This window comes from Tetrahymena thermophila, assembly GCF_000189635.1.
Source record: "Tetrahymena thermophila SB210 genomic scaffold scf_8254565, whole genome shotgun sequence".
Lineage (NCBI taxonomy): Eukaryota > Ciliophora > Oligohymenophorea > Hymenostomatida > Tetrahymenidae > Tetrahymena > Tetrahymena thermophila.
Genome location: NW_002476336.1, coordinates 337,702 through 364,423, shown reverse-complemented (window position 1 = coordinate 364,423; position 26,722 = coordinate 337,702). Strand labels below are relative to the sequence as shown.

Here is a 26,722-nt window from a genome sequence, read left to right as displayed (position 1 = left end):
TTTGACAATATTTTTTGCTGAATTAAAAAAACTATCTAAACAAATATATAATATAAATCAAATGAAATGATTGAATTAAATCCATAAACAAAACTAAGCTAATTTTAAGAAAATACCCAATAGGATGATAAATTATCTATAAAATAATAATAATACTCTAACAATTAAGTGTTTGAGAGCTAAAAGTAAATTAATAAGAGCCATAATGATAGGTTTTCATAGTAACAGATTAATATATAATACAAAGAACCATTAACAAACAAAAAAACAATAATTTCCAGCACTGTTGTAGATAAAAAATAAATCAAGTAATTTTTAGGTAAGGTTGTTAATTATAACTAAGGGATGAGCTCATATAGCTCTTTTAGGCCTAATAAAGAGTCTTAAGATTTCATCTAAAGCAAGACTTGCAAATAAAAATTTATGATTTTTATGAAAAAATATATAATAATTAAGCCTACATCAATATTTAGAATTATTTGGGATTTTCTTTCCATAATAGCAATCCTTTTCTCATGCTTTTATAATGCTTACAAGTATTTATATTCAATGAATTCAACTAAAATTTTTGAATTATTAAAATAACATCAAATATTCTAATAGCATTATAAATAAAAATATAGGATTTCTTTTGATAGCAGCAAAAACACAGATTTGACTTGGTATGAGATCTTAGTAGAGAGCTTTTTTATTACTGATATAATACTAAACTTCTTCTCTGCTTACTATAACCCAGAAGAAGATGAAGTAGTATATGATTTAAAATTGATTGCAATTAGATACACTACGTAACACAAATTTATTTGAATATAAATTAGAATTTTTTATTTTTAGAAAAGGATATTTCATATTAGATTTTATTTCCACATTTCCATGGCAAGTTATTGATAAAAATGTAATAAATAATTAAAGTTTTTAATAATTTAATTCTAAAATTTTATATAAAATATGATTTTATTGTTTACTATACAGATAACAGTAGTAAAGCTTCTTAGAATGCTCAGGTTGCCTCGTTTTTTGAAATTGATTAAAGAAGATAGATTTATAAATGTTGTTAATACCATTTTAAGATACTCAGACACTTCTGATAAAGTGAAGACATAATTTATTTTTAGATATATTTATAGAAATATTTAATTTATTTTGACTGGTTTAAGTTTAGCTTATTTTGTTAGCTGCCTTTGGTATTATATGTTAATCTCTGTAGATTATGAAGACCTTGAAGGAAAGAATTTTATAACTGAATACGGTATTTAATATATGCCAGATTGGAAAAAGGCTGTTACTAATTGTTATTTTGTGCTAACAACATTTGCTACAGTCGGTTTCGGTGATTTAACACCTTAAACTAATAATGAGCGTATATTCGTTATAGTTATGATGATATGTGGTATAGCTTTCTTTTCTTTTATAATGAATAATTTTAATGATGTGCTTACAAATTATTGGAAGAAACTAGGATATGTGGATAGAAAAATTGAAATAGAAGAATGGATATTATCTCTAAGTAAGTTAAATTAATTGATTAATAAATTCAATAAAACATGCATTTAAAATGCTTTTTAAATACTTTTTGTCATCAAAAATAATTTTATTCAATTTGTTTAAAGAATAAATAAATTCGCATTTTTTATAAAATTAATTCATTATGTTTAACTACAGGCAATTATACTGAGAGATCTATTGATAAGAAACTAGTTAACTAAATTTAAAATCACTTTGATTATTTTTACAGAAATTCAAGGCTTTCTGTGATTTCACAGCGTGATAAATATTTTTAATTGATGCCTTAAGATCTTAAAAGAGAGGTAATTAATTATGCAAATAGATATGTTTTTAATTATTTTAAGTTTTTATTTATGTTTTTTGGTGATTTTAAGGTGTAAATAAAATTTCTATTTAGCTAAAAAACATATTGATATTACATTAATAAAATTTTTTATTAGATGATTAAGCACCTCTTTTAGGATATATTTTACACAAAATTTAGAAGTTTATTTCTTCTTAATGGAAAATTTGAATGCAGTGACTATGGGTTTTACATAGATACAGCTTTTTAGCTCATTCCTATGAAATATTCTTAAGGGGATATAATATGTAAATAGGGAGATAAATTTTCTGAAGTATATTTAGTTTAATAAGGAGAAATAGAAGCTACTTTTACCTTAGATGATATAAAAGTATCAAGATTTTTTTCATAGGGATTTTATTTTGGTGCTGTTAATATTCTTTCTAACAACCTTTGTGCAGTAGATTTTAAGGCTTCAAAAAACGTAAAACTCCTTGTTTGGAGTAGAAATAATTTTTTAGAAACTATAAATCGTTACAAAGAAATGAAAGAGCATATCATATCTGTCTGTTTTTAATCATTTAAGACTATGAAAAATTCTATGCTGTAAGCTTTGGTTTAGCAAGTAAAAGTTAAAAAAGGTATTAATATATCAGAAGATGTAATATTATTTTTTTTATTAAAATTAAAATTCTTTCTAGAAATGAATAGATTCATCTGCATTTTTATTATAACAAAATGAAATCACTTTTTAAAAATAATACTTACTTGCTTTCTATTTCAAAAATACATATTTAATCTTTAATTCTTTTAAAATTATAAATGTAAAAAAAGGCTGCTCAAAAAATATTCAGAAATATGCTTAAATTTGTTTATTCTTAAAAAAGAAAATAGTAATATATCCAAGAATAAGGAGCTGCATTTGCAACATAAGCAACAATTGGATATGATTTAATGGATGTTGAAAAAAGATTTAATAAAGTAAACAATTGCATAAATGAAATAGATCCTACAATTGAAGAAAAAAAGTAGTAGAAAAAATAAAATTTGGAAAATCAACAATAATAACTAAAAAGCTTAATTAGAACATTAGACAGATAGAATTGATTTAAAAAAATAATTTACTTTTAAAGTGATTTAGTCATAATGAAATTTAAATTTTGTTATCTTCATATTTATTTATTTATTTTTAATGCAAATATTAATAAATTATTTAAATTAATAGAAATTTAAATTAGATTATAATATTAAATGTGAATGCGTGTATATTTACAACTAATTTGATTCGTTGTGTACTTTTATTTGTGATTGATTATATATAAATAAAAGAAATAAAATAGTTTTCTATTTTTTTTTTAGTACTTACATTTAAATTAATTTCTGAAAATTAAGAAATGTAAGTTTAGTGATGTGATCATGTCAAATTTTTGTTATGTAAGGATTTGTAAGACAAATATTGATAGTATTTGCACAATTGGATAAAAGAAAAAAGATATATTTGTTAATTGAATTTATTAATACAAAGACTTCAATTTTGCAAAATGAATAATTAATCTATTTATCAATCTGTCTATATCAAATAAAAGTAATGAAATATTTAATTTACTTAAAGAGAAATGTTAAGTTCTAATGCTTATAAAACTAATTTTAAAGCTAGATAGATTAAATTTTTACTTACAAATTTTAATAACTATCTAATTCTTTAAGATTAAGATTAAAGTTAAATATTTTGGCAAATTTAAAGCTCGTAATTAGATTTTAGCATTATAGCTTATGTTCATCAGATATTATAGCATCTCTTTAAATAATATGCAATATTATTGTAGATAGATGCCTTTTCTCTAAATTCGGTAGAAAAAATTATGAAATTAATCAAGATAGTTCATATAAGTGCTTATGAATAGACAATAGACAGCAATCGACTATTGAATTTAATTAAGTATAGGTCTTCATCAAAAATATCCTATAGTTATTCAGCCTCTTAATTATCAAATCAGTACTACATCAAAGTAATTAAAAGATAATTAATTAGCAAGCAAAAAAAAAATAATAAAAACAAATTCTAAGCTATCATAAAATAATCAAACTCTCAGTTGAGGGACTTTATAAAAATAATTTAATTACAAACTTGATATTAAATGGTAAAGCTGTTTTTTATTACCAAACTGCTTTTTAAAAAGTAAAATGTTTCACGTCAAGCCTTAAGGTGGACTCCTATACTTCTCTAGCATAAGCTATAAAATGATTCCCTCTAGGGTTATTTGTTTTCTCTATTTGGATATCCTAATTATTACAAATTAAATTAATAATACCGCGATAAAATGTTATATTAGAAGTTTTATCGCTTACCTGTTCAAGAAAATAACTAAGGACTCTAAGGATTGAGTAAATATTTCATTAATTGAATTTATTTCAATTTTCATTCATGAAAATTTTATAAAAAATTCACTAATCGCAGAATTTTTAAAATTAATTACTCATTTTTATTTTATTTTATAGCAAATGAGTCTTTATATACTCCTCAAACTGGTAAATAAGGAGACTTCGAAAAAATTAAGACAAACTAATTTGTGGTAAAAACTATTTTTTTTTTTTTTAATATAGCTGAATACTTTAAAAATCTATTTCGCATAAAATAATATAACTAAAAAAAATAAATATAAAGAAAAAAACTTCTAACTTCACTTTTGAAGATAAAATTATAAATTTAAAATAGATTAATAAAATTTAAGCTTTTATACAAGATAACAACTTTTTCACTCTAACTTAATTAATTTTAATTTAAAAATAGCATGCTGTTTAAATTGTTTAAAATCCTATGTAAATGGATGACTTTAGCTTGAACGATGTTGAATCAGTTATCAGTGACTATGAATACGACTAAGAATTTAACAATTCACAATTGTAATTCTTATTTTAATATTTTATCCTTAACTAAAAAACATTTTTTTTAAAAAGTTCTGAAAGCTTAGTCTTAAGTTGGAATGACAGCACTGCCTTTGGAACTGGAAGTTCAGCTAATTCAAACAGTTCAAGTGCCTAGTTTGCTTTTTGAGCTCATGAAATAATTAAATACAACTATCTTGAATTATTATTAATTAGGAAGGAGATAATTAATTTAGAAAAATACCTACTAACAAATTAGATTATTATGAAGAAGGAGAATTTAATTATACTTAATGCTATATAAATATCATAATGGTGATTTGAAGAATCTATTCACATACTCTTTCTCTACTACTTTTTATGATTACTTTAAAAATGGATTTATAACGAAACAAATAAGAAAGATGAATTACTTAAAATCAGTATAAAAGTAAAAATTATTGTCATCCATAGTTGGTATATTTGAGTGAAATCACTTATCTTTTTAAATACATATTCTTTTGGAATGACTATCTATCTATAATATAATTTGATATTAAAAAAACTCTATCAAGCATTTTAGTTAGAAAAATATAACAAAAACCTATTTAGTTTACTAAAATTTTATGCAAATTTATTTATATTTATATATATATATTTATTTATTTACTAATCATTTTCTTTTATATCACACTCTTATTACTTTTATTTAAAGGCCTTTTTTCCTTCAAGGTTAAAAAATTAGAAATTTCTTGAATTATTTGATTAGCCTTCTTAATTCTCAATTAAACCAACCAATCTATTTGAAATGTTTGAATTTTAAAGGCCAAAAAACTCCTCTCTTATTTTAAGAATATACATTTAAATAATTAAATACTCAACCAAATTCAACGAAACCTGTTTAATATAGAAAAAAAAAAATTTATCCCAACCTCATCAGAAAAAAATTATTTGTAAATTATTCTCAATTAATTTTTTGTCATTCAAAAAATATTGATGGCTTTAAGAGAATTTATAATCAAATTTTTTAATCTTTTACAATCTTCAAGGACAATTTATTATAAATCAATTTATTGTTTATTTTTTATCAAAATATTTACTTAGAAATATAAAAGAGTGTGAACAAATAATTTTGTTTTAAAAATAATTAAATAATATTTTAAAGAAAATTTTAGTAAATTTAAAATTATAACCTGTTTTTTTAAATTTCTTCAATCTTTTTAACAATAAATTTTAAAATAAAAATATAAAATGATTAATTTGATTAATTTGATTAAAACAAAATAAATAAATAATTTATTTTAAAATTAAATTATTAATTTAAGGAATTTAATATTTAATAAATTTAAAAAAAAAAACAACTAACATAATATAAATTTCACATTTTTATTAACTAATCTTTAAAAATAAGTAAAATAAAATTTAAATTCTTCGCTTAATAGCTCAAAAGCTCTTTAAAATTTTAATAATATCTTGTAAAAGTTTAACGTTCTAAGTAATGGTATCGATTTTTTCTTTGTTTGCCTGCTTAATATTTTCAGGAACTTTTGTTTCATAGTTAGGAATTTTGGTTTTCTTAATAGCATCATCAAGAGACTTTTAAGCTTCAGCTAACTTCTTATCTTATCTTGTTATCTATTTTATATTTTTTTAAATTTACAGTTAAAACATTAATTTAATCCAAAATTTACTTCAGTGATAACATCGATATATTCTTTCACATTAACGTATGCAATAAGATGACCTCCAACTGCATTTGGAATGCAACCAGCAGGAACGCTAGCTTCGTTTTACTTAATTTCAATCTATATTAATAAGTTTAAATACATTTTAAGAAAATCTTTTTTTAAAAAAATATTTTTACAGATGAGGTTTTTGCAAGAGTGCTGATAAGCTTAGCTTATGAAGTAATTAAATTAGAAAGGTGAGCAGTGTTATCTCCAAGTAAAACAGCATAACATTAAGGACTAACATTTTTAGGAAGATTAACGTTAGCAATAAGAGAACGAATTGTTTTAGCAATAGAATTAATAATGTTGAAGTCAGCTTCAAGAGATTGATTGTCGAAGGTAGGATTTTCAACTGGATAGGCGTTGATGCAAATAGATTCACCTTTTTCTTGGAAAGCAGGGAACTTTTGATAAAGTTCTTCACTCAAGAAAGGCATCATGGGATGGAGTAATCTTAAACCAGATTCAAGAACGAAGAATAAAGTATTGATAGTTTGGTTCTTTTAAGCTTCATCTGTTCCATAAATAATAGGCTTAATGGCTTCAAGATAGATATCACAAAGATTGTCTCTCCAGAAATTCTAGAAGGCAATAGTAACATTACCAAAGTCATAATTATCAAAATATTGGTTAACGTCTTTAACAGCTTTGTTAAATCTTGAAAGAATCCACTTATTGATGAAGAGGAGTTAATCATATTCGAATGATCTATTATACTTGAAGTCTCTGGGAATATACATAAGACCAAACTTGGCACTCTACCAAATCTACGAAAATATAAAAAACGGATTAAAGCAATCATTCTATCAATCGTATTAATTTAATTATTTATTTATTTTACCTTGTTGCAGAATTCTCTATATCCAATAATTTATTTGATATCAAGATTGATGGATCTAGGTTGTTGCATGTATGCCAATAAACCATAACGTAATGCATCACTTCCACATTCAGGGAAACCTTCAGGGTATTCCTTTGACTTTAGTTAGACAGCTCTGTTCATTTCTTTCTTGTCCAAATTGCCTTCCTAAATCTTTTGAATCAAAGTTTGAAGATTGCAACCATCAATAATTTCTAGAGGGTCAATGACATTACCCTTTGATTTAGACATCTTTTCACCTTGAGAGTCTCTAATCATAGGATGAAGGAAGACATCCTTGAAAGGAAGCTTATTAAGTAATAGGAGACCCATCATAACCATACGAGCTACCCAGAAGAAAAGAATGTCCCAACCTGTTTCAAGGATAGAGTTAGGATAAAATGCTTACAAATCATCAGTTTAATTAGGCCATCCCATAGTAGAGAAAGGGAAAAGAGCACTTGAGAACCAAGTATCAAGTACATCTTCATCTTAAATTAACTCAATTTAATCTTTACTAACTCCTAAATTTTTAGCAGCACGTTCTAAAGCTTCATCCTCAGTTCTTCCTACTACCCAGTTAGTAGTAACAGTACCATCGCTAGATGTAGAAGTTCCTTTCACCTAAAATTTTATTTATTGTTATTATTGTATTTTAAATTAAATATTATATTACTCTGTATTAATAAGCAGGAATTCTGTGACCCCACCAGAGTTAACGAGAAATACACCAATCTTGAGGATTTCTCATAAATTAGAACCAATTACTTTCGAATTCACCTTGAGGATGTATTTTTAATTCTCCTTATTCAACAATACGGCACATTTCCTTTGAAATTTCAGTGCAGCTTATGTACCATTGAGGTCTAAGCATAGGTTCGATAACATCTCCGGAACGAGAGCAAAAACCGATAGACATAGGATTCTTGGTCTTATCCTTGAAAGATCCGATAGTCTTCAAATCTTCAATAATTTTATTTCTGCAGTCGAATCTCTTTAATCCTTTGTAGGGTCCACCATTTTCGTTAATCAAACCATTATCGTCTAAAATGTTAATCTTTTAATAAAAAGCTTTTATATTTTAATCTATTTGATAGAGTAATTACTTAAGGTAAATTGTGACGTAAACCACATCTGTAATCGTTAGGATCATGAGCAGGAGTAATCTTGACAGCACCTGTACCGAAATTCATATCAACCAATTCTTCATCAGCAATGACAATCATCTTTCTGTCAGGGATGAAAGGATGGATGAGCTCCTTTCCAATGATATCTTTGTATCTAGGATCCTTGGGATGGACAGCTAAATGTTATTTTTAAATAAAGCCGTTAATAAAATATAACTTTTAGAAATATGATTATCATAAAAAGATTGCATTTATCTAATATAAATTAATACCAACAGCAACATCACCCAACATTGTTTCAATACGGGTGGTAGCAACGATGATTTCCTTAGAAGGATCTTCTTTTAACTTATATGAGAAGTGAATGAGAACACCAAATTCGTATTTTCCATCATGGCCAGTAATGGTTCTGGTAATGGGTTCTTCAATTCTTTCATGATTGACTTCAACATCACTGATAGCTGTTTTAAGAGCACAACTCCAGTTAACTAATCTGTTACTTCTGTAGATTAAACCCTTTTCAAATAAGATGCAAAAAGCTTCCTTAACTGCTAAACTAAGTTGATCATCCATGGTGAAGTGGAATCTATCCCAATCTAAACTACCACCTACTCTTCTTAATTACTTTGTAATTTAGTTACCATGCCTTAATTTCCATAAAAATAAGTTTAAAAAAAATCATTAAAAAATTTAAAACAGCTTTAATATAAAAATAAATAAAGAATGTTTTTATTAAATTAATTCTCTTATTTGATTTATCCTATCTCATTCTTTGATAAATTTAAATAGAATTTTGTATTTCAAAATAAATTACTTTTCCTTCCATTCCCAAACCTTTGAAACGAAAGCTTCACGACCAATTTAGAATCTAGTCTTATTTTCTTCTTTTAAGAGTTTCTTTTCAACTACTGAATGTGTGGCAATACCTGCATGATCAACACCAGGTAAGTATAAAGTTTCAAAACCTAACATTCTCTTTCTGATTATTAAATAATAAATATAACTTAATAACCAAAAAACATTTGAGAAAAATAAATAATATACCTTCTGATGATAGAATCTTCAACAGCAGTAGTCAAACCATGACCAATATGTAAATAACCAGTAACATTAGGAGGAGGGATAACCATAACGTAAGGTTTTTTTGATCCATTCAATACATTTTAAGGATTAGCATGGAAGTATTTTTTAGACTCCCAAAATCTCATCCAATGTTATTCTACGGACTTAGGCTCATAAGCTTTAAGCATAGCCTCGTAGTTTCTTTTTTATTTAATAGCTTCATCTAGTTCGACGTCAGTTTCTTCAACTTAAGGTTTTGATTTATCCTAAACAAGATAACTAGCTACTTTCTTATTAGCTGCAGGCTAAGCTTAATATGCTTAGTAGGCCTTTATTATTTTAAATATTTAAATTTCAGAATATTCTAAAACAAAATTTATAATAATTTCATGTTGCCGCATATCAGAATAAAAATTTTATGAGTTATTTGAGTAAACAAGTAATAAAAATGACAAAATTCAAATAATTTCCATATCTTAATCAATAGCTAATTTAATCAGTAAATGATTTGAATTTAAATGGAAAAGAACAGGAAAAAGTAATTATTTTTTTACTTTATTGTAAGTGCTAAAGTATTTGAAAAGTGTTAATCTATTCATATCTTCTTGTGCAAAAATATCCATTCTTTTTGATAAGATTCTACCTATTATTAACCAATTTTTAGTTTTTCTAAATTTAACTATTTCTCACTAAGTAATTTGAGTAAGTCACAAACTTTTTTTTATTTAAATAAATAAATTATTAATAAATTATTCAGATAGGAAATCTTTTTGGCGAAATTTCCTAGTGTCTCTTATCTTTTTATTTTTGTTTTACTAAATCTAATTTAGAAAAATCTTACCTTTCAAGAAAGAGACTTTTTTTAGCAAATTTTAGTATTTTTTAACAAAAAGAGAGTCTTAAAATTAAAATATTATTATAAATTTTATTTATTATTAAGTTTACTTTATTGGCATTTAATAAAAAAAAAAAAGAATATAAATTATATTAATTCATCTATTTTAAATAAAAACCAAACTTATTTATCTACTTTTAACTATTTGGAGACACTTTAATTTCTCTATAATAATTAATTAAAATATAATAATTTTCTAATTATTTACATGGTATTTTTATAACTTTACAATAATATGTGAAAAATTCTATTTAAGAATTGATTATATCATCTTCTCAACTCCATTTTATTCAATATAATTTTATATTAAATTTTAAATTACTTTTCTAATCGATTAGTATTTAATAAACTAGATTTTTTATTTTAAATTAATGTAAAATATAGGTTAATTAAATTTAATTTCACTTAAATATTTTAATTAAACTCTTTTCTATCTCTATTAGTAAATAAAATTAATTCATATAAATCAAAATACTAACTAATAAATGCTTTAATTAGCATTTGCTATAAAATTTTAAAAATATACTGCAATCTCTCTTAATTTCAATATGTATAATTTATTTATATTAAATGTGTTTTTAAAATAAAAATTTATAAAAATTTAAAATGATGTTTTTTAATGACTATATTAGAAAAGAATAAATATCATTAATTAGTATTTTTAATATTTATTTGATAATTTATATTTTACTACACTCTTAAATTATTTTATTTTTTGATATGCTAAATTGTAACTAATATTTTATAAATTTATAACATTTATAATTTTGATAATTATACCTTCCTTTAAATTATTGTTTATTGATTACTGATAAATTTTTACTAATATTATAGTGATTAAAAATGGATAGAAGAAAAATTCGTAAATAATTAGCAAAAAAGATAGAATTAGAATCATAGTTAGTTAAACCCAGAGAGTTAAGTAGCAATGGAAAGCTAAACGATTTAAATATAAAACCATCATCAACCAAATCTGGTACTGGGACTCAAGGTAGCGATTGGATAGCAGAAAAACCACCAAAATTTTCAATATCAACTACTAATTTGAAAATAAAAAAAGCTCATGCAACTACCTTAAGCGATTTCTTTAGTTAATAAAGAGAATAAGTTTTAGGGATTAAGAAACAGTAAAATCCTATATCTTAATAATCTTAAAAACGAGTACATTTAAGTTATACATTTTAATAGATATATAGATGATTTAAATACAATTTAGAATTAATATCATATTAATAATATGGTATTTTATTCTAATTCACCCAATCATCTTTCATTATTTAGAAGAAAAAAAATTCAATTAAAAGTTATATTTATTTAAACTTAAAAGGTTGCTCGCACTAGTGAAAATAAGCTACCGCGTATGTAATCATATAAGAAAAATGACTTACTAAATTAAAATCCTATGAATTTCTACCACAGAAATAGCAATGCAATTGTTCAACATATTTTAAAAATAAGTGAGAATTCTGTGCTTTACAATATGGCAAGAAATAAAATATAAAGCAATGACAATTATAGTTAATACAATAATCAAGATGAAAGTCCAGAAGAATCAAATAAAAATAGTAAACCTAGTACTTCGACATATCCTCACTCTTCTCTAAGAAATACTAATTAATTAAACCAACTTAGAAACTTGACTTAATTGACTTAATAAAAGTAATAGGTTTAATTTTAACATCAAGAAAATGAGTTCAGCAAGCAATAGAATAATATTTAAAATGAAGTGAATATTAATGAGAAGAATTAAAATGAAGCAAACAAATAAGGAAATAACTAAATTAAAACATATAAATAGCAAATCATTTAAAATATCTCAAATGAAATAAATTAAAATTAAAATAATTTAAGATAAATGAATTCAACTGAGAATAATTTTAAATTTTCAAGAGAATAAAGCACACCAAACTTAAATTATTTTCCATCTGCTGGAAGAGATAGTGTGAGCTAAAGGACCTTAAGATCAACTAATAGTAAATTTACTGAGAAGAAAAGAGAAGAGATTAAAAATCCTAAAAAATTTTATTTTTTAAATTCTTTAAATTTTAAAAATTACAAATATCCTCGTCCTTTGGAAATGCCTTATGAAAAAGAAAGTGAAAAGCTAACTCGTATGCCTCTCTATTTGCTACCTTAATCAGCTCCTTCTAAGTAAATAGAAGATATATGCATTAGCAAATATTATAGTGAAGTGCAAGAAATAGAGTAAAGCATAGTGGAAAAGTAGTAAACTTTATTACAAAATTCTTAAAGAGATATTAGTGAATAGTAAGGTTTATATAATAATGAGAAAGTAACTAGTGCAGAAAATCTTCATTTAAAAGACTTAGAAGATATGAAATTAAAATATTTGACTGAAATACAATACTTGTAGAAAAAAGCTGTATCTCATTAAAAGAAAGGTAAATTTAAGGTTAATGCTAAGTACACATTCAGTGATTCGAAGAATAAATATTTAAACTAAATTAACATGCGAAGTAATAAAATAGAGGATTTAAGCGATAAGCTATATCGTATAAAAAATAAAATAGAAGAATAAATGGCTACAACAAAAGCAAATTTAAGTAGATTATACTCAGATAATTCATCTCTGATGTAACAAAATAGCTCTATGTAGAATAAGCTATAGCTAAACTAAACAATTTAGCAGCTTTACAAAGAGTTAGTTTACTAATCCGACGAGCTTAAATCAAATCATAAATACACTGAAGAGTATAGGTAAAAATTAGAGGAGCAAGATGAAGAAGGGGTTGAGCCTGAAGAGTATGAGTAATATAATGAATATGATGAGGAACTTGAGTATGAGAATAGTTAAAATAATTAAGATAAAGGTAAAAATAAGAAAAAATCTTAAGAAATGTAGTCGAGTATAGAGGAGTAGCCAAATGCTTATATTTAAGAAGAAACAGAAGAAGAGTTCTAAAATGAAGTTTCAAGTTATAAAAATACTGAAAGCTAAATTTAACAATAAATTAGTGCATAAGAAGACTATATTAACAGATTTATAAAAAATAATTCTTCTAATCAATAAAATGATTTTGAAGAAGATGAGTATCAATAAAATAAATTTGAAGATGATTAACAAATATATGAATAATAGTAGTAGTAATAAAGTGAAACTAGGTAAAAAGAAATGGAGGAGGCTTAAGAAGATGACGAGGAAGAGGAAGAAGATTAAATAAAAATACATTCTTTGGCTGATTTCAAAAATGCTCATCCACTCACTGATAAAGATATTATTTAAAAAAGTAAGTATTTTACAAAATAAATAAATAAATTATTTAAATTGAAATTAATAAATAGCTTAACTGGGCTAACTGATGATGTCTGTCTTAATAGAGACTTTTTCAGTTTTAAAATTCAATCGCCCTGCATTAAGAAATAGAATTCTTCTATCATTAGGTCTTAATCCATAAGACACATTTTAATCTGTACCTAAGGACGTGTTTAAATTTTTTTATGAAATTTTAGTATCTAAAACAGCAACTGTTGAGTAAAATGTATAATTTATCTTAAAAGTAATTGAGATTTATTTGGAAAAAAAATATGAAAAAAAAATTAATTTTTTTGAAAAATAGTTCTTCAAGCTAGACGATGATGATGATGAACTATAAGAGAATAGAAATGAAGATAATTAAGAACAAATTTTAAAGGGAGAATAAGGGAAGTTAAAAGTTTTGGATAAGAAAAAATTATTAATAGATAAAGATGAATTTAAAAGAATACTTAGAATTCTAACAATATCAATAGATGAAAAAGCTAAGTAAGGGGAAAAAAGTCTATTTGATTACATGATAGAAAATTTAATATTAACTGAAGTAATAAAACCAAATGAATAACAAGTGGACCTTGATTAATTTAAGAGTATTTTACTAGAAGGTAAAATAAACTCAAAAGATATTATAGACTTAATCTCTAACTTATAATGATTTTATTTATTTATTTATTTTAGCAATTTATTTTATTACTTACTTATTTATATTTTTAAACTTTTTCCAATTTCTAATCTACCGAGAAATTAAGTAAGATTTAATTTGTTTTAGTTAAAATCAATTACTCTTAATTAATTGGTTTTGATAAACATAATTATCACAAGGAAATCTTGTAATTTTAAATAATTATTTTACTACATTTTTTTTCAAAAATAAATTCAATCTAAAAATGAATTTGACACAAAGGTTTCTATGTGATTTATGTTTTCAAATTTATATTGAAAGATATTCTATGGTTTATTGTAGAGAGTGAAATAAAAAATACAAAATTTTAATTTTAATATTTAAAATAAATTGGGATTTTAATATTTATGAAATCATTTTTAACAATTTTAATATAAAAAGAAAAAAATCAGTTAAAATTCTTAATTAAATTTTATGTTAATATTCATTGATAAAATTTATATGAAATACTAATAGACTTTTTTTATGATAAACATCAAAAAAATTTGGCAATAAATTATTTTGTTTTTGGTTATAGTTATTATTATCACTCAATATAAATGAATCAAAGTGCAAGTTAATCTAATAAAGCATTACTAAAGGCATCATCTTGCTTCTATTTTTAGGCAGGTTATTATTAAGCTACTGCATGTTATTATTATTAAACATTAACATTGGCAACAGGGATATTATTAATTTGAGTATTTAATTTGTTGGCTTCTTCTTATTTTAATTCGTTTTCAATGGCTGCAAGTTCGTCTTCAATTTCACTGCTGTTAACTCCTAATTATGCTTATTGCTAATTTATAAAAAATTAATTGCATTTATTTGATATTTTTATAGATATAGTGTAAAGAAGTAACTTAATAAATCAACAAAGTTAATATTTTAGCTATTTACCTCAAACATCTAATCAATTTGCTTTTGGTCTGCATCCATATCTTGCAATTCACCTAAAGTTTCTTCTAGCTTATCAAAATCTGTGGTAGCTTTTAAGACTTAAGCAGCTTTAGACAAAACTCTATTATAAAAAAAGATTATTAGATATATATAGCATGATAATAACCAAATATAGAAGATAGTATCGAGAATAATGAAGCATTTATGAATAAATGATAAATATTAATTACTCAGTAGAATTCATATTTTCTAATCCATGTTCAAGTTGCATACGAACCTTCAAGAAGACTTGCTTTTGATTTTCAGCTCTATTAATGTATTACTCAAGTTATTATATTTCTTATAATTTGAATGTGGCTTATTTCTTTTTTCCATTTCTTACTAATTCTTTTACGGTACCTCTCAATGTATCAATTCTTTCGGTATACTTGTCAATCTTCTTTTCAAAATTATCTTCTTATAACTTTATTTAATACTAAAGTCTTTCAAACTCCATTTAATAGTTAGCAGCTTAGTTGGCTGGTTATTAAGCAGGCTATGGCTTGGGAGCTTCTTTTTAAGGCTTTTCGCTACCTCCAAAAAGTTTTTTGAACATTTTATTTTTAGTAAGTTGTATTCTTTTCTCTGTTTTTGATCTTTTAATTTATTATTTTTTATAATTTAAAGCTTTTATTTTTTTTCCCTTAATAATTACAAACTAAAATAAAGGCAGATCATCAAAATGAAGGATTTTAGAATTTTTCTCTAATCAATTTTTTCTATTCCATCAAGCGTGACTATTACTTTGTTTATCTTTCTGCTGATATCATCCAAATACAAATTTTTTTTTGAGTGCTTACCAACAATCAAAAGTCTTTAACTAAGAATAAATTGCTTCTTTTTTATCGCAAGAATATGAATATGATTATTTTTGTTCGCATTTCATATTTTTTTGTTTATATTTTTATTGTTCAAAAATTTAGAATTAATATTGTTCAAAAATTTAGAATTAATATTCTAAATTTATCTACAGATTATCTCGTATTAAATACTAAATTTTAAGTCTTGGATCTTATCTTGATCAGTTCATTAATATTTAGTATATAGCATTAATAATAAAATTGTGATAAAAAATAATTTTATATTTTGTTTTCTGATCTATTTTTTGAGTAAATTTAAATTTTAAAAAATAGTACAATGAGACCTTTTCTTTGTAAAAAATTTCTAAATAATTAATTTTAAATAATTAATAAAATTTTCTGTACTTTGTATCAAAAAAAGTAAAGAATAAGGTCAACTAGAGTATCTTTTATCTTCTGTGAAAATACTAATAAAAAATTAAAATTCAAATTAACATTGAACTATCTATTTTAATTTTATGCTACAGATGAAAATAAAATTGATTTAATATATATTTTAGCATTGTGAAAAATTTAGTTTGATACTTTAATTTAATTTACATATCTTTTGAAAATATTTTTCGAAATAGAATTTAACTAATTTTTTATCTTCAATTAACAAACAAAAAGCTAATGAATCAAAAAGAAAAATTTCATAATTAAATCTTAATAAAATAAAATTAAAATGATATTATTTTTGAAAAATTTAGTATTTTAGAAGTAAATTTTATTTATTTATGATTTTAACAAAAAAAAATAGGAAAGAATTGAAAGAACTGAAACAGCCATTTAAATTTAATTACTATATTAAGGTTATAACAATAGTTGTTTGATTAATTGTATTTAAAAACAATTTGTTATTTAGATAAAATAGCCATAATTTATAATATTGCCTAAAAGATAAACTTAACATAATTCTAAAGCTAACTTAAATTTGTGTCTTTTAAAATTTAATAATATATTCCAAATCTTCAAGTTATTTTATAAAACCATATCTATGAGCATATCTAAAAGTTTTTCTACAGAAAGAGATGAATTTTTTGATGATTTAGTAGACATTTAATATCAGAAATTGCATCCACTTTTAACCAGCAGTAAATTATATACCCAAAGTGTTGAATCTGAAAGTCCTTCTAAATATACTACATTTTGCTCTGGACTTTAGGATAGTCTTGAAGTTGCAAGTGAGTTTATCAAGCTTGTGTTTAAAAATTTAGATTAAAATATTTTCACTCATCAAATTGAATAAAAAGTAATTCCTTTTAGTGCTAGTAATAGTTTATTATATTGTGAAAAAATGCTTCTTTTTGGCTATCACGAACTAGACGATGATAGTTGTAACTAAAATATAGAAACTTTAGAAGAATAAGAACCTGTAATTTTATTTTTAGACTTCATTTTTTTAATATTTTCTGTTAGATTTCATCTAAATTTATATTAAGGGTACAAATAAACACTTTATAAATAAATAATATTTTAATAATCTAAAGAAAAGGTAAAAAATTGACTAATGGATGAGGTCTGTGATAAATGTGGATTTTATATTACCAATTGAAGAAAATAACTTATAAAGTAAAAATGTTGATAGTGATAAGGAATCTACACATTCAAAAAGTAGTAGAATTTCCGATGTCAGTAAATGGAGAAGGATTAACACTAGCAACTAAAAGAATGGATAAACAAAAAATATAGAAGCTATTTTCGAAGATCCTGTCCCAGTAAACATGGAAAAACCACCTGAGTATGATGAGTTTGAAGAAAGAGTTAGAGTTATTAAAATGTTAGAAATTAAAAGGAAACAAGAGATGGAGCTATAAGAGTAATAAGCTTAAGAAGTATAACAAACTTGTTTTCAAATTAGTATATAAAGTTCATTGTTATTTTATGAAAAAGGAAATTAAAAAGTAATAATAGACAATGAAAAAAGAAATAAAGGGTTATAAATTTACTTATGATTTTGATGGAAAAATACTAAATACTAAAGGAATAAAAACTGAAAAGCTACCCCCAGCTAATTATGTTGTGCAGTAAGTAAATTAATTTAGTTTGTGCTTACTTTTTTAATTATGTATGAAGATATAACTTAAAAGATGATCACCTTATCAAAGGAAAGGATACAACATCTAGTAAACAGGTTATAAAAAGTATGAAAGACATTGAATCAAAATCAAATATAGTCAATCCTAATTTAATTAATACAGATTATCAAAAGTTTGTATAATTGTAATAACAATAAATATTAAATGATATGAAAAGAAAAAAGTCTCTAACAAATAATTAGCCATAATAATAAGTTTCTAGACAAGAATCGTTTACTAGATTAGATAAAAATGTTATTAAAAATGTTATGTAATAATCAACTCCATTTGAATATGATAGTTTTATGCCTTCTATAGGAGTCAAGCTGATTTTTGAATCTAAGATAAAGGAAGGAGAGAAATACAAACACGATATTTAAGATTTAGAGCAACTAGATAGATAATTAAAGATGCATAAAGAGAATGAGCCAATACATATTACTAAATCCGAGTATCATAAATTAACAGAAAAAGGAAATCTGAATCGTAATAATTCGTTGCAAAATCTATATTTAAATCAGTAAGACACAAAAAAAAACCAATTACTCCAATCAATTAATTTAGATTCAAATATGTCACAAATTAACTTTAATAAATTTAATGATTTTTCGTCTATTTTTAAATCAGAGAATAAAAGAGCTTAATCCTTGCATAATAGTTAGCAAAATATGTCTATTAAAATTGAAAATCCATAACTAATTTAAGGTTTATTTGTATATTAAGATGAATAAAAAAATGGTCCACTTTCAAATGATAAAAAGGTATGTAACTTTTAAAATTAATTTTATTTAAAAGAATTTTTTTGTTTTTGATATAGCTTCCACAGATTCCTGAAAGAACACATAAGTCTCAACAGCAAAAGAAATCGCCTAATGATTTATTTAATTTAAATATACTTGAGGATAATAATTGGGGGAAGGCTAAAGGTGGAACATTTTATCCTCCTGATTAACATATAAAAAAACCTACAAATAATGATTTTAAAAAAAGTCTAAGCACTTTATATAAGCTACCCAGAGAGAGAGATTTATTGTAAGCTAAAAAAAAACATGAGTTACTTATTAATTAATAAATAAAAGAGTAATTTTCTAAAAAAAGTAATCAAGCAAAAGATCTAGAAAAATTAACAAAAGATTATTAGCTTGGTTTTAAGCAAACATTCTACAGTACTAGGTCTGTCTTTGAAAATAATCTAAGAATGACGTATGGAAATTTTTGATAAGATAAAAAAACTAAAAAAGCAATAAAAAATTTTAATTAATGTTGAACTATAAATTCATGTAAATAATTGAAAAACAAAAGGAAATCACAAAATATTTAAAAAAATATCTTAAAATACTTAAATTAAAAGAAATTAAATATTAAATTATGTTAAAACCAAACTATAAATTGTTTGTCTTTTACATATTCGTCAATATTTATTTAACTTCAGTGAATTTCCAATATTAATTTTGATTTTCTTTAATTTTAAGTGTAATAATGAATTCATTTTACAAAATTACAAAATTATATCAGCTGTTGGTTAATACTTTATATGATATATTAATTCTTGCATATAAAATTTTCTCAAACATATAATTTTATAATCAATAAATTGAAAAAGGATTTAAAATTTTTTAATTTAATAATATTATTCAATAATTTAAAATAAAATCCAAATAAATGGACGATTATAGTATTAGTAGCTAGGGTAATTCCGATGCTGTTAAAATTGTAGTATTAGGTTAAGGAGGTGTCGGCAAAACTTGCTTGATATTGCGTCTTAGGAATGATGATTTTGATGAAAATTATGTTCCTACACTTTAAGATACATATCATAAAAATTTAGTAGTAGATGGATTAGTAACTTAACTAGGTAATTTTTAATCCTTTATAAATTCTAAAAATTATGCCTTATATTTGTCAGGCTTTTTAAATGTTTGAAATTTTTTCAAAACAATTGTTAGATGAGGCCTTTTAAATATTAACTTTTATTAATAATTAGAAATTCTTGATACAGCAGGATAAGAAGACTATGAAGTACTTAGAGATATGTGGATAAGGAATGGATAGTGTTTTATTTTAATGTATAGTATTAATAATTAAGAGTCATTTGAGGATGTTAAGAGTTTGGTAAAGAGAATTGAAATGGTTAAATGCATAAATCAAAAGACATTTTAAGAAATGAATATATAGATAATTATAGTAGGCAGTAAGCTTGACTTAGATAGTGAAAGATAGGTTAAAAGAGAGCTTGCCGAAAACTTTGCTAAGTAGCATAATCTCTTATTTAAAGAAACAAGCGCTAAAACAGGATAGGGTTGTGTTGAAGTTTTTGAGGACTTGATCAGGAAATAGAAGAATTAGTAGAAAGACATAAATTAAAAATAAAGTAAAAGTAAAACAAAACCAAAGAAGAAAAGAAGATTTAGATGCAATTTGATTTGATAGAAAATTTTGCCAGACTAGCTTTGAAGTTTTTTAAATGATAAATTTAGAAGTTTAATTGAGATAAAAAGATGTAAGCTTAATAATATTTTTGTTATTAGGAAATTGAAATTAATTAAAAATACCTAATTTATTGCAAAATGAAAAATATTTTTATAATAAATAAATTAAATTTATACAAAATTGTATTAATTCATAAAAATACTTATAATTTACACTAAAATCTAACAAATCTTTTTATGATCGATCAATCACACTTGATAAATAAGTATAAAAAAAACCAAAACTATTTTAAATTGTTTGATATGCATATAAATATATTTTTTAATTAAATTTTTTCTCTACAAATTATTAAAGTGAATGAAAGAATTAATTAAATTCTCAATATTATAAAATTATTTTTTGTGACAATTAAATATTTAGCAAATTTTAGTAAATTAGATTTTTTAACAGCTGATCAAGATTTTTTTATATATGAATAATCACTGTTTGATTATGAAATATTTTTTTGCTTTAATTAGTTTTTTTAGTATTTATTATTTTAATTTGAGGTAATCCTTTGCACTGAGGAATTTCCAGAATTTAATGAGCCAAAATGCCTAAAAGGTTTACTATTTATTTACACACCATAAGTTAGAGAATATTAAGATTTTCTAGTTCTATTTTAAGTTAAGTTAGTTGAAATTGTCTTTCTTGGCTCCATTAAATGATCATTTTGTGAATTAGGAATGTTTATCTAAGGGTATTCGTTGTTATGAAGCAAATAAATGTTTGTTTGCTAATATTAAGCCTAAGGCTATGAAGGAGATATTTTTATAGGTATGTTAGGAATAGCCTATATTTCTTTGATTTTCAATCTTTGTACTAGTTAAATTTGAGGATAAATGAATGAGAAATTGTTGTGAGGATAATAAATTTTGTAATTTTTCAATTTATCTAAATTCCATTCTTCACCTTATCTGCTTAATGCTGAAGTATACTGCTTATATAATACAGCACTAGTTTCAATTTTCTTATTTGTCTGATTACTACTGCTTTTATGGTCTATATCTTTGATACTATTCTTATGTGAATTAAGGTCGTACTGAAGATCCGAATCTCTATCACAATTTTTCATTTAGTCCAGAGACTAAGCAAGACTATTATACCTTTAAGCTTAACTCATCTACCTGAATACAGACTAGAATTTTAATAAAAGACTCTAAAATTGCTGAATGACATAGGTAGATTATTGAGCAGAATTTTAATAATTGCTTTCTTTTGAACTCAAACTTTCTTAATAAGGAGATAATTGGATAGAAGTACTAGTGGGGTTGTTATTTTTTAAATTGTTATCGCTCTTCATCCTAAAATAAAATGTAAGTATTTAAATAAATATTTCTTTAAACCAATATAAATATATTACCCTAGAATCGATTCATCTGCGAATTTAAGATGTCTTTTATTTGATTTTTTAGAACTCAATGTGTAATCTCTCGTAAACTCTTTGCATAGAGAAGGATCAAGAATCAGATCTTGAAGTATTGATTTTTCATTAGCTGACTACGCTTACTGATCTGGAGAGGAATTTTATTTCTTGCTTTTTCTTGATGCAAATGACTTAGTCCGACTATATATTTGTGGAGCAGTCTAGGTTGTAAGTTTCTTATTCTGAATTCTCTATGGTGGTTGATGATCATAAATTAAATGCTAAGTTAAATCTGGAATACTAACTCTAGCTTCTACTGATGCATTTGTGTTAATATTGTTTAGGGTAGCATTGTTACTCACCATATTTAAAGTCGGGTTGTTACTATTTATATTATTAGAAGTATTTATATTTGGATTGTTATTATTATTGCTAGTAGATTCTTAAAGAAAATATTCGTATCCCTAAAACTATTGATCAGTATAAACAGTATTGTAAGTCATTTCCTTCCTGTACTCTTTATTTGCCATAGGATCTCCATTCATCTAGCTTGATGATGAATCTTTTCTTAATGACTTAACTTGCTTGCTTAACTGGCTAGAACTTTCGGCATGAGGATTGCTTGCTGTATTAGGAGTGTTAGATTCTCCTCTACCACTGTTATTATTATTGTTATTATTATTACCTGAAGACTATTTGCTTTGTTTCATAATTTATTATTGTTATAACAATAATAATGATTGCTACTATTACTACTATAATTTTAATCCTTCGTCTTCTTAGTCTGAAAAGTTCTTTAAAGTATAATTATCATCTCTCATTTTGTCTTATTCATTTGGCTGTGAAGTTTCTTCTTCTTCAGGAATAGTTTTGCTATTTCCAGCATAGTCCTCATCATCATCAAATTCTTCCTCTTCCTCATAATTTTCTTCATCAAGCTCATAAATATTAAGCTGCTCTATTAAATCATTCAATTTTTAAAAGCAGATGCTATCATCCTTAAGTTATTATTAGACTTTAACAGCTTTTTTGATAATGAAATACTAACTTTGAGAATATTTCTTTCTTCTTTTATAACTTTGATTTCTAATCTATTCTGCACTATAAATATGGCGATGCATAATTTTAACCTTATCAAATTAAGGGTGTATCAAAGGGCAATCATTGATTGTGTGAGTTATTTTTCCACAAGAGTAGCAATTAACTCCCAGGCAGCTTATATCTTCATATAAAATATAAGAATCTTTTAACATGCAAAACCTCTCAAGATCATCTTGTTAATTTTTAACAATCTAAAGGACAGACTCTCTTTTTACTTTACCAACTTTAACATAGTCCAATGCTACCATACTTACCTATCTTAGTTATCCTTTTAATTAATTTATTTAAAAAAGTTATTGAAATTCAATAATTTATAAATTAAATTAATTTTATATAAAGTCTAAATGAAGAATTAATTTATAAACTTTTAATAACCTGTAAAAAAGCAAATTTCTCCAAAGACTTATCCCTTTTTTAAAGTTTAAATGTACTTCATATTTTAAAAATCTACTTGATCACCTTGGTACACACCAACTTTAAATAATTAATTAAATATGTAAACTTTTCAAAAACCTAATAAAAAATTTTACCTGACCCATCTACTATATAAAAAATAGAAAAGTCATCAGGATTATTTTCTGAATATATGACTTAATTAGGTAAATAGTTTATCTCTTCTATGTAGAATAAAAGAGAGTCTAAGGTTTTCTAAGAAAAGATTTTGTTAAAAATATCAATTTTTTGAAGAATTTTCAGATTTGACTATTCACTTATTTCTTTTCTAAGTTCTATGGGAAGACTTTCGAAAATTTTATTTTCTTTATCCTCTATTTCTTTTTTTTATTTTCTTTTAGAGTCCTACTAGATATGATAAAGCACTCTTGACTGCAGACTTTTAGAGACAGATTTTTTAGCCATGTATCTTTAAATGAAATACAAAATTTTTTTAAATTCATAATTATATGACAAATAAATAATATTTAATTTACGAGCTAATCATCTGAACATTTTTCTGTGAACTTTCTTCATTAATATTTTAATTACATTTATCATAAATAGACTTTATCCATAACAATAAAAATGAGAAAAAGATGTATCCAAGAGCCATAGAGAAGCATGAAAGAATTAATTCTTTGGTAGTATTTGGTTTATATGAACCATACAAAGTCAGTTAAGACAATCCCCAAAACAGAGAATTCAAGTATTACACATACCAAGAAGAGTGATATATCTATTACTTTTATTTATATTAAATTTAATTTTAAAATATTTTGCTTGATGATTATAAAAAATATTTAAATATTTAAAAATTCCTTTTCAGTAAAAAGTAATTATTAAGAATAAAATAGTTATACTTAATCTAACCAGTTTTCTAGATTATCTTAATTATGTAATCTGTAAGCAATTCCAAACCAAGCTAAAGAAAAGAAATGAGCCACAGTGAAAATGACAAACATAATCTATACTAAATTATAAACTATTATATAATATCCCTTAGTAATAAAATAGTTATATATGATAGTTTAATGCTGAATCAAGCTAAAGATCTTAAGGAATATAAATATTCTAAGGAAATAGAGATAGCTTGAATACATGTGCAAATCTATTTAAGTGTCAATTATTAATATTACTATAGCTGAAAAATCAACTAAGAATACACCTTTTATATAGGTGTATGCAACAACATATCTCGAGTTGATAGGTATAATTTTTTTTTCATCAGTTTCTTCAACAGTGTTAGTGTTAAAGTGAACAAAAATATCTACAACAAATAAGCAAATGCAAATAATAGCAAGCCACTTGTTTAAGAAATCATCTATAAAAGGTTATCCTGTGGGAAATACCATAGATACTGTTGTGCTAAAAATCAATATTAAAATTAATATAGACTGCACCATAGAATTTAACACAGATACTAAACAATTTGGCTCCAGCATTTAAATGTTAGGTAGCTTAGAAGATAGAATCATAAATACTTTCCCAAAAAATTAAACAAAAGCAGAATACTAGTAAGTCTTATGAGAATTGTAAGTAGTTATTAGAGATAAATCATTAATAATCGAGTAATGTCTCATTTTTAAGTTGAATGGCTTACGAAGCAAGACTGTTGAATCTTTTAATTTTTATAAAAACAGATTAACTAATCTATCCCTTTTTTATTGTAATATTGCAGGAAAAGCATTCTAAGAGAGCTTTATTTTTTTCATCTTTGAAGAAGTTATGCCCTCATCACCAAATTTGTTGGAGTCAGGTGTTAGTAAAATGTTATTTATTCCACTTTTTTCTATTTATAAATTAGACATATTTTGTTAGCCATCCTAGTTGCTTTGTTGGTTAGATTACAAATAATTCTATGAATTTCTATTATTTCTATGATTTTAAGCTGAAGAAAAACTTGTATTGTTATTAGCAGAATTTTTGTTTTACATATTGTTATAATGTGAAAGACCCTAATGCTAATTATAGTGAAGGAGACTTTAAATCTAATATTTGTTATTATCATCTCGATCAAATTAAGATCCAAATTTAGCAATTTAACTTTACTAGTCGTTAGAAATAGCTTTTACGCTATTATCAATAGAATGATCCTGCATTTCGCTAAGCTTCTACTTTATTACTGACTATCTCTTTTGTTTATCTTCAATAATCTTTAAATCAATGCTTAAATGAGCAGATGAATTAACTCTCTTAGAGGGATTAACTTCTAGCTTTAAAGATAAATCATTCTGAGAAGGAGTATTTTACTACTAAGAGGGAGAATAAACAGATTATATTTCACGCTACGGTAATTCCATTAAACTTTAATGCTCCCGAGGATCAAATAATTATTTTTTTTTTTACTTTATCTTATCTGGGGATATTTCTCCATCGTTGTGATTAGATTAGAAACCTTCTTAAATATTAGCTAATGTTAATTAATTTTATGTGTAATTATGAAATTGATTTTCTTCTAATTATTTTTGTTTTTGAAAAGACAGCTAAATGTTAGATTCTTGAATCATATCATTTCCAGCATTTTGAATGTAATTCTGATCTTCTTCGTTATTTTGATGGTCATTTATAAACTCAGTAGAGCTTACGTTTGAAGATTACATATGCTTCAAACTTTTGATGATTTGAAAATTCTTATTGCTCACTTTCAATACTTTCAATGTAGCTTAAAATATAATTAATAGAGATTTATGTTCAGTTTTATCTTAATCTGCAACAATAAAAATAATGTTCTTCAAGTATATTCAAAATATTTGAAGATATTGTGGATGCTTTAGCTTGCTTGAATACTTAGCTGTATATTAATTTATTAAAATTTATAAACCAAAAGCTCACTGTATTGATATCTATGAATGAATTAAAGAAAGAAACAAATATACAAATTTAGAAAATAATTTGATAGTTTCTTAATTTACTAAATTTATGTAATTCAATTCAATATTGCGTGCAGATATTAATCAAATTGCATAATTTTTTTTAACTATAATAAAAAAATCAAACAAATATTTAATCACTTTTAGTAGAAACATTCATACGATTATTTACAACCACTCATATTTTGACAAATTTTTAGTCTTCTCATTTCTTCACAAACTGAATACTACTTCTAACTATTTTTCAATAAAAAACATATATGCTTGTTTAATCATTCAGCTATATTTACTTTGATTATAATAAAAATCATATTTATGCTGCATTAAATTAAATTATTTTTATGGAGTGAATCATTTATTACA

The 26,722-nt window shown here is 23.9% G+C and overlaps 8 protein-coding genes across 8 annotated transcripts; 5 read left to right on the top strand and 3 right to left on the bottom strand. All coding sequences in view use genetic code 6, as the record gives it.

The window, feature by feature from the left end:
• The first annotated feature begins 20 nt into the window (after positions 1–20).
• On the top strand, positions 21–3,017 carry TTHERM_00471550 (cation channel family protein). The gene is made up of 7 exons (XM_001033041.3): positions 21–536; positions 624–788; positions 835–895; positions 973–1,507; positions 1,663–1,808; positions 1,947–2,450; positions 2,624–3,017. The coding sequence occupies exons 1-7, from the start codon at positions 67–69 to the stop codon at positions 2,894–2,896; spliced, it is 2,154 nt and encodes a 717-aa protein (XP_001033041.1). The 5' UTR covers positions 21–66; the 3' UTR covers positions 2,897–3,017.
• A 910-nt stretch (positions 3,018–3,927) lies between these two features.
• On the top strand, positions 3,928–4,844 carry TTHERM_00471540 (hypothetical protein; the record flags this gene model as incomplete). The annotated part of the gene is made up of 4 exons (XM_001033040.3): positions 3,928–4,174; positions 4,289–4,362; positions 4,581–4,693; positions 4,748–4,844. 4 exons carry the CDS (start codon positions 3,928–3,930, stop codon positions 4,842–4,844), a joined length of 531 nt encoding a protein of 176 aa, XP_001033040.2.
• A 1,253-nt stretch (positions 4,845–6,097) lies between these two features.
• On the bottom strand, positions 6,098–10,055 carry TTHERM_00471530 (valyl-tRNA synthetase; the record flags this gene model as incomplete). The annotated part of the gene is made up of 10 exons (XM_001033039.3): positions 6,098–6,289; positions 6,346–6,459; positions 6,519–7,151; positions 7,226–7,867; positions 7,920–8,300; positions 8,350–8,546; positions 8,643–9,016; positions 9,185–9,349; positions 9,415–9,761; positions 9,987–10,055. 10 exons carry the CDS (start codon positions 10,053–10,055, stop codon positions 6,098–6,100), a joined length of 3,114 nt encoding a protein of 1,037 aa, XP_001033039.2.
• A 1,115-nt stretch (positions 10,056–11,170) lies between these two features.
• Positions 11,171–14,256, top strand: TTHERM_00471520 (hypothetical protein; the record flags this gene model as incomplete). The annotated part of the gene is made up of 4 exons (XM_001033038.2): positions 11,171–11,488; positions 11,655–13,575; positions 13,631–13,845; positions 13,906–14,256. 4 exons carry the CDS (start codon positions 11,171–11,173, stop codon positions 14,254–14,256), a joined length of 2,805 nt encoding a protein of 934 aa, XP_001033038.2.
• Positions 14,257–14,827: 571 nt separating this feature from the next.
• TTHERM_00471510 (SNF7 family protein) lies at positions 14,828–15,844 on the bottom strand (the record flags this gene model as incomplete). Its single annotated transcript, XM_001033037.4, has 3 exons — positions 15,393–15,844; positions 15,163–15,283; positions 14,828–15,061 (listed from the first exon to the last, which is right to left on the bottom strand). Exons 1-3 carry the CDS (start codon positions 15,755–15,757, stop codon positions 14,828–14,830), a joined length of 720 nt encoding a protein of 239 aa, XP_001033037.3. The 5' UTR covers positions 15,758–15,844.
• Positions 15,845–17,037: 1,193 nt separating this feature from the next.
• Positions 17,038–19,337, top strand: TTHERM_00471500 (hypothetical protein; the record flags this gene model as incomplete). The annotated part of the gene is made up of 5 exons (XM_001033036.2): positions 17,038–17,415; positions 17,531–17,875; positions 17,934–18,067; positions 18,117–18,879; positions 18,936–19,337. The coding sequence occupies 5 exons, from the start codon at positions 17,038–17,040 to the stop codon at positions 19,335–19,337; spliced, it is 2,022 nt and encodes a 673-aa protein (XP_001033036.2).
• Positions 19,338–19,780: 443 nt separating this feature from the next.
• TTHERM_00471490 (small guanosine triphosphatase family Ras family protein) lies at positions 19,781–20,545 on the top strand (the record flags this gene model as incomplete). Its single annotated transcript, XM_001033035.3, has 2 exons — positions 19,781–19,973; positions 20,103–20,545. 2 exons carry the CDS (start codon positions 19,781–19,783, stop codon positions 20,543–20,545), a joined length of 636 nt encoding a protein of 211 aa, XP_001033035.2.
• A 457-nt stretch (positions 20,546–21,002) lies between these two features.
• On the bottom strand, positions 21,003–26,089 carry TTHERM_00471480 (cyclic nucleotide-binding domain protein; the record flags this gene model as incomplete). Its single annotated transcript, XM_001033034.2, has 6 exons — positions 21,003–21,891; positions 21,951–23,322; positions 23,430–23,528; positions 23,585–23,916; positions 23,984–24,231; positions 24,350–26,089. 6 exons carry the CDS (start codon positions 26,087–26,089, stop codon positions 21,003–21,005), a joined length of 4,680 nt encoding a protein of 1,559 aa, XP_001033034.2.
• Between the last annotated feature and the right edge of the window lie 633 nt (positions 26,090–26,722).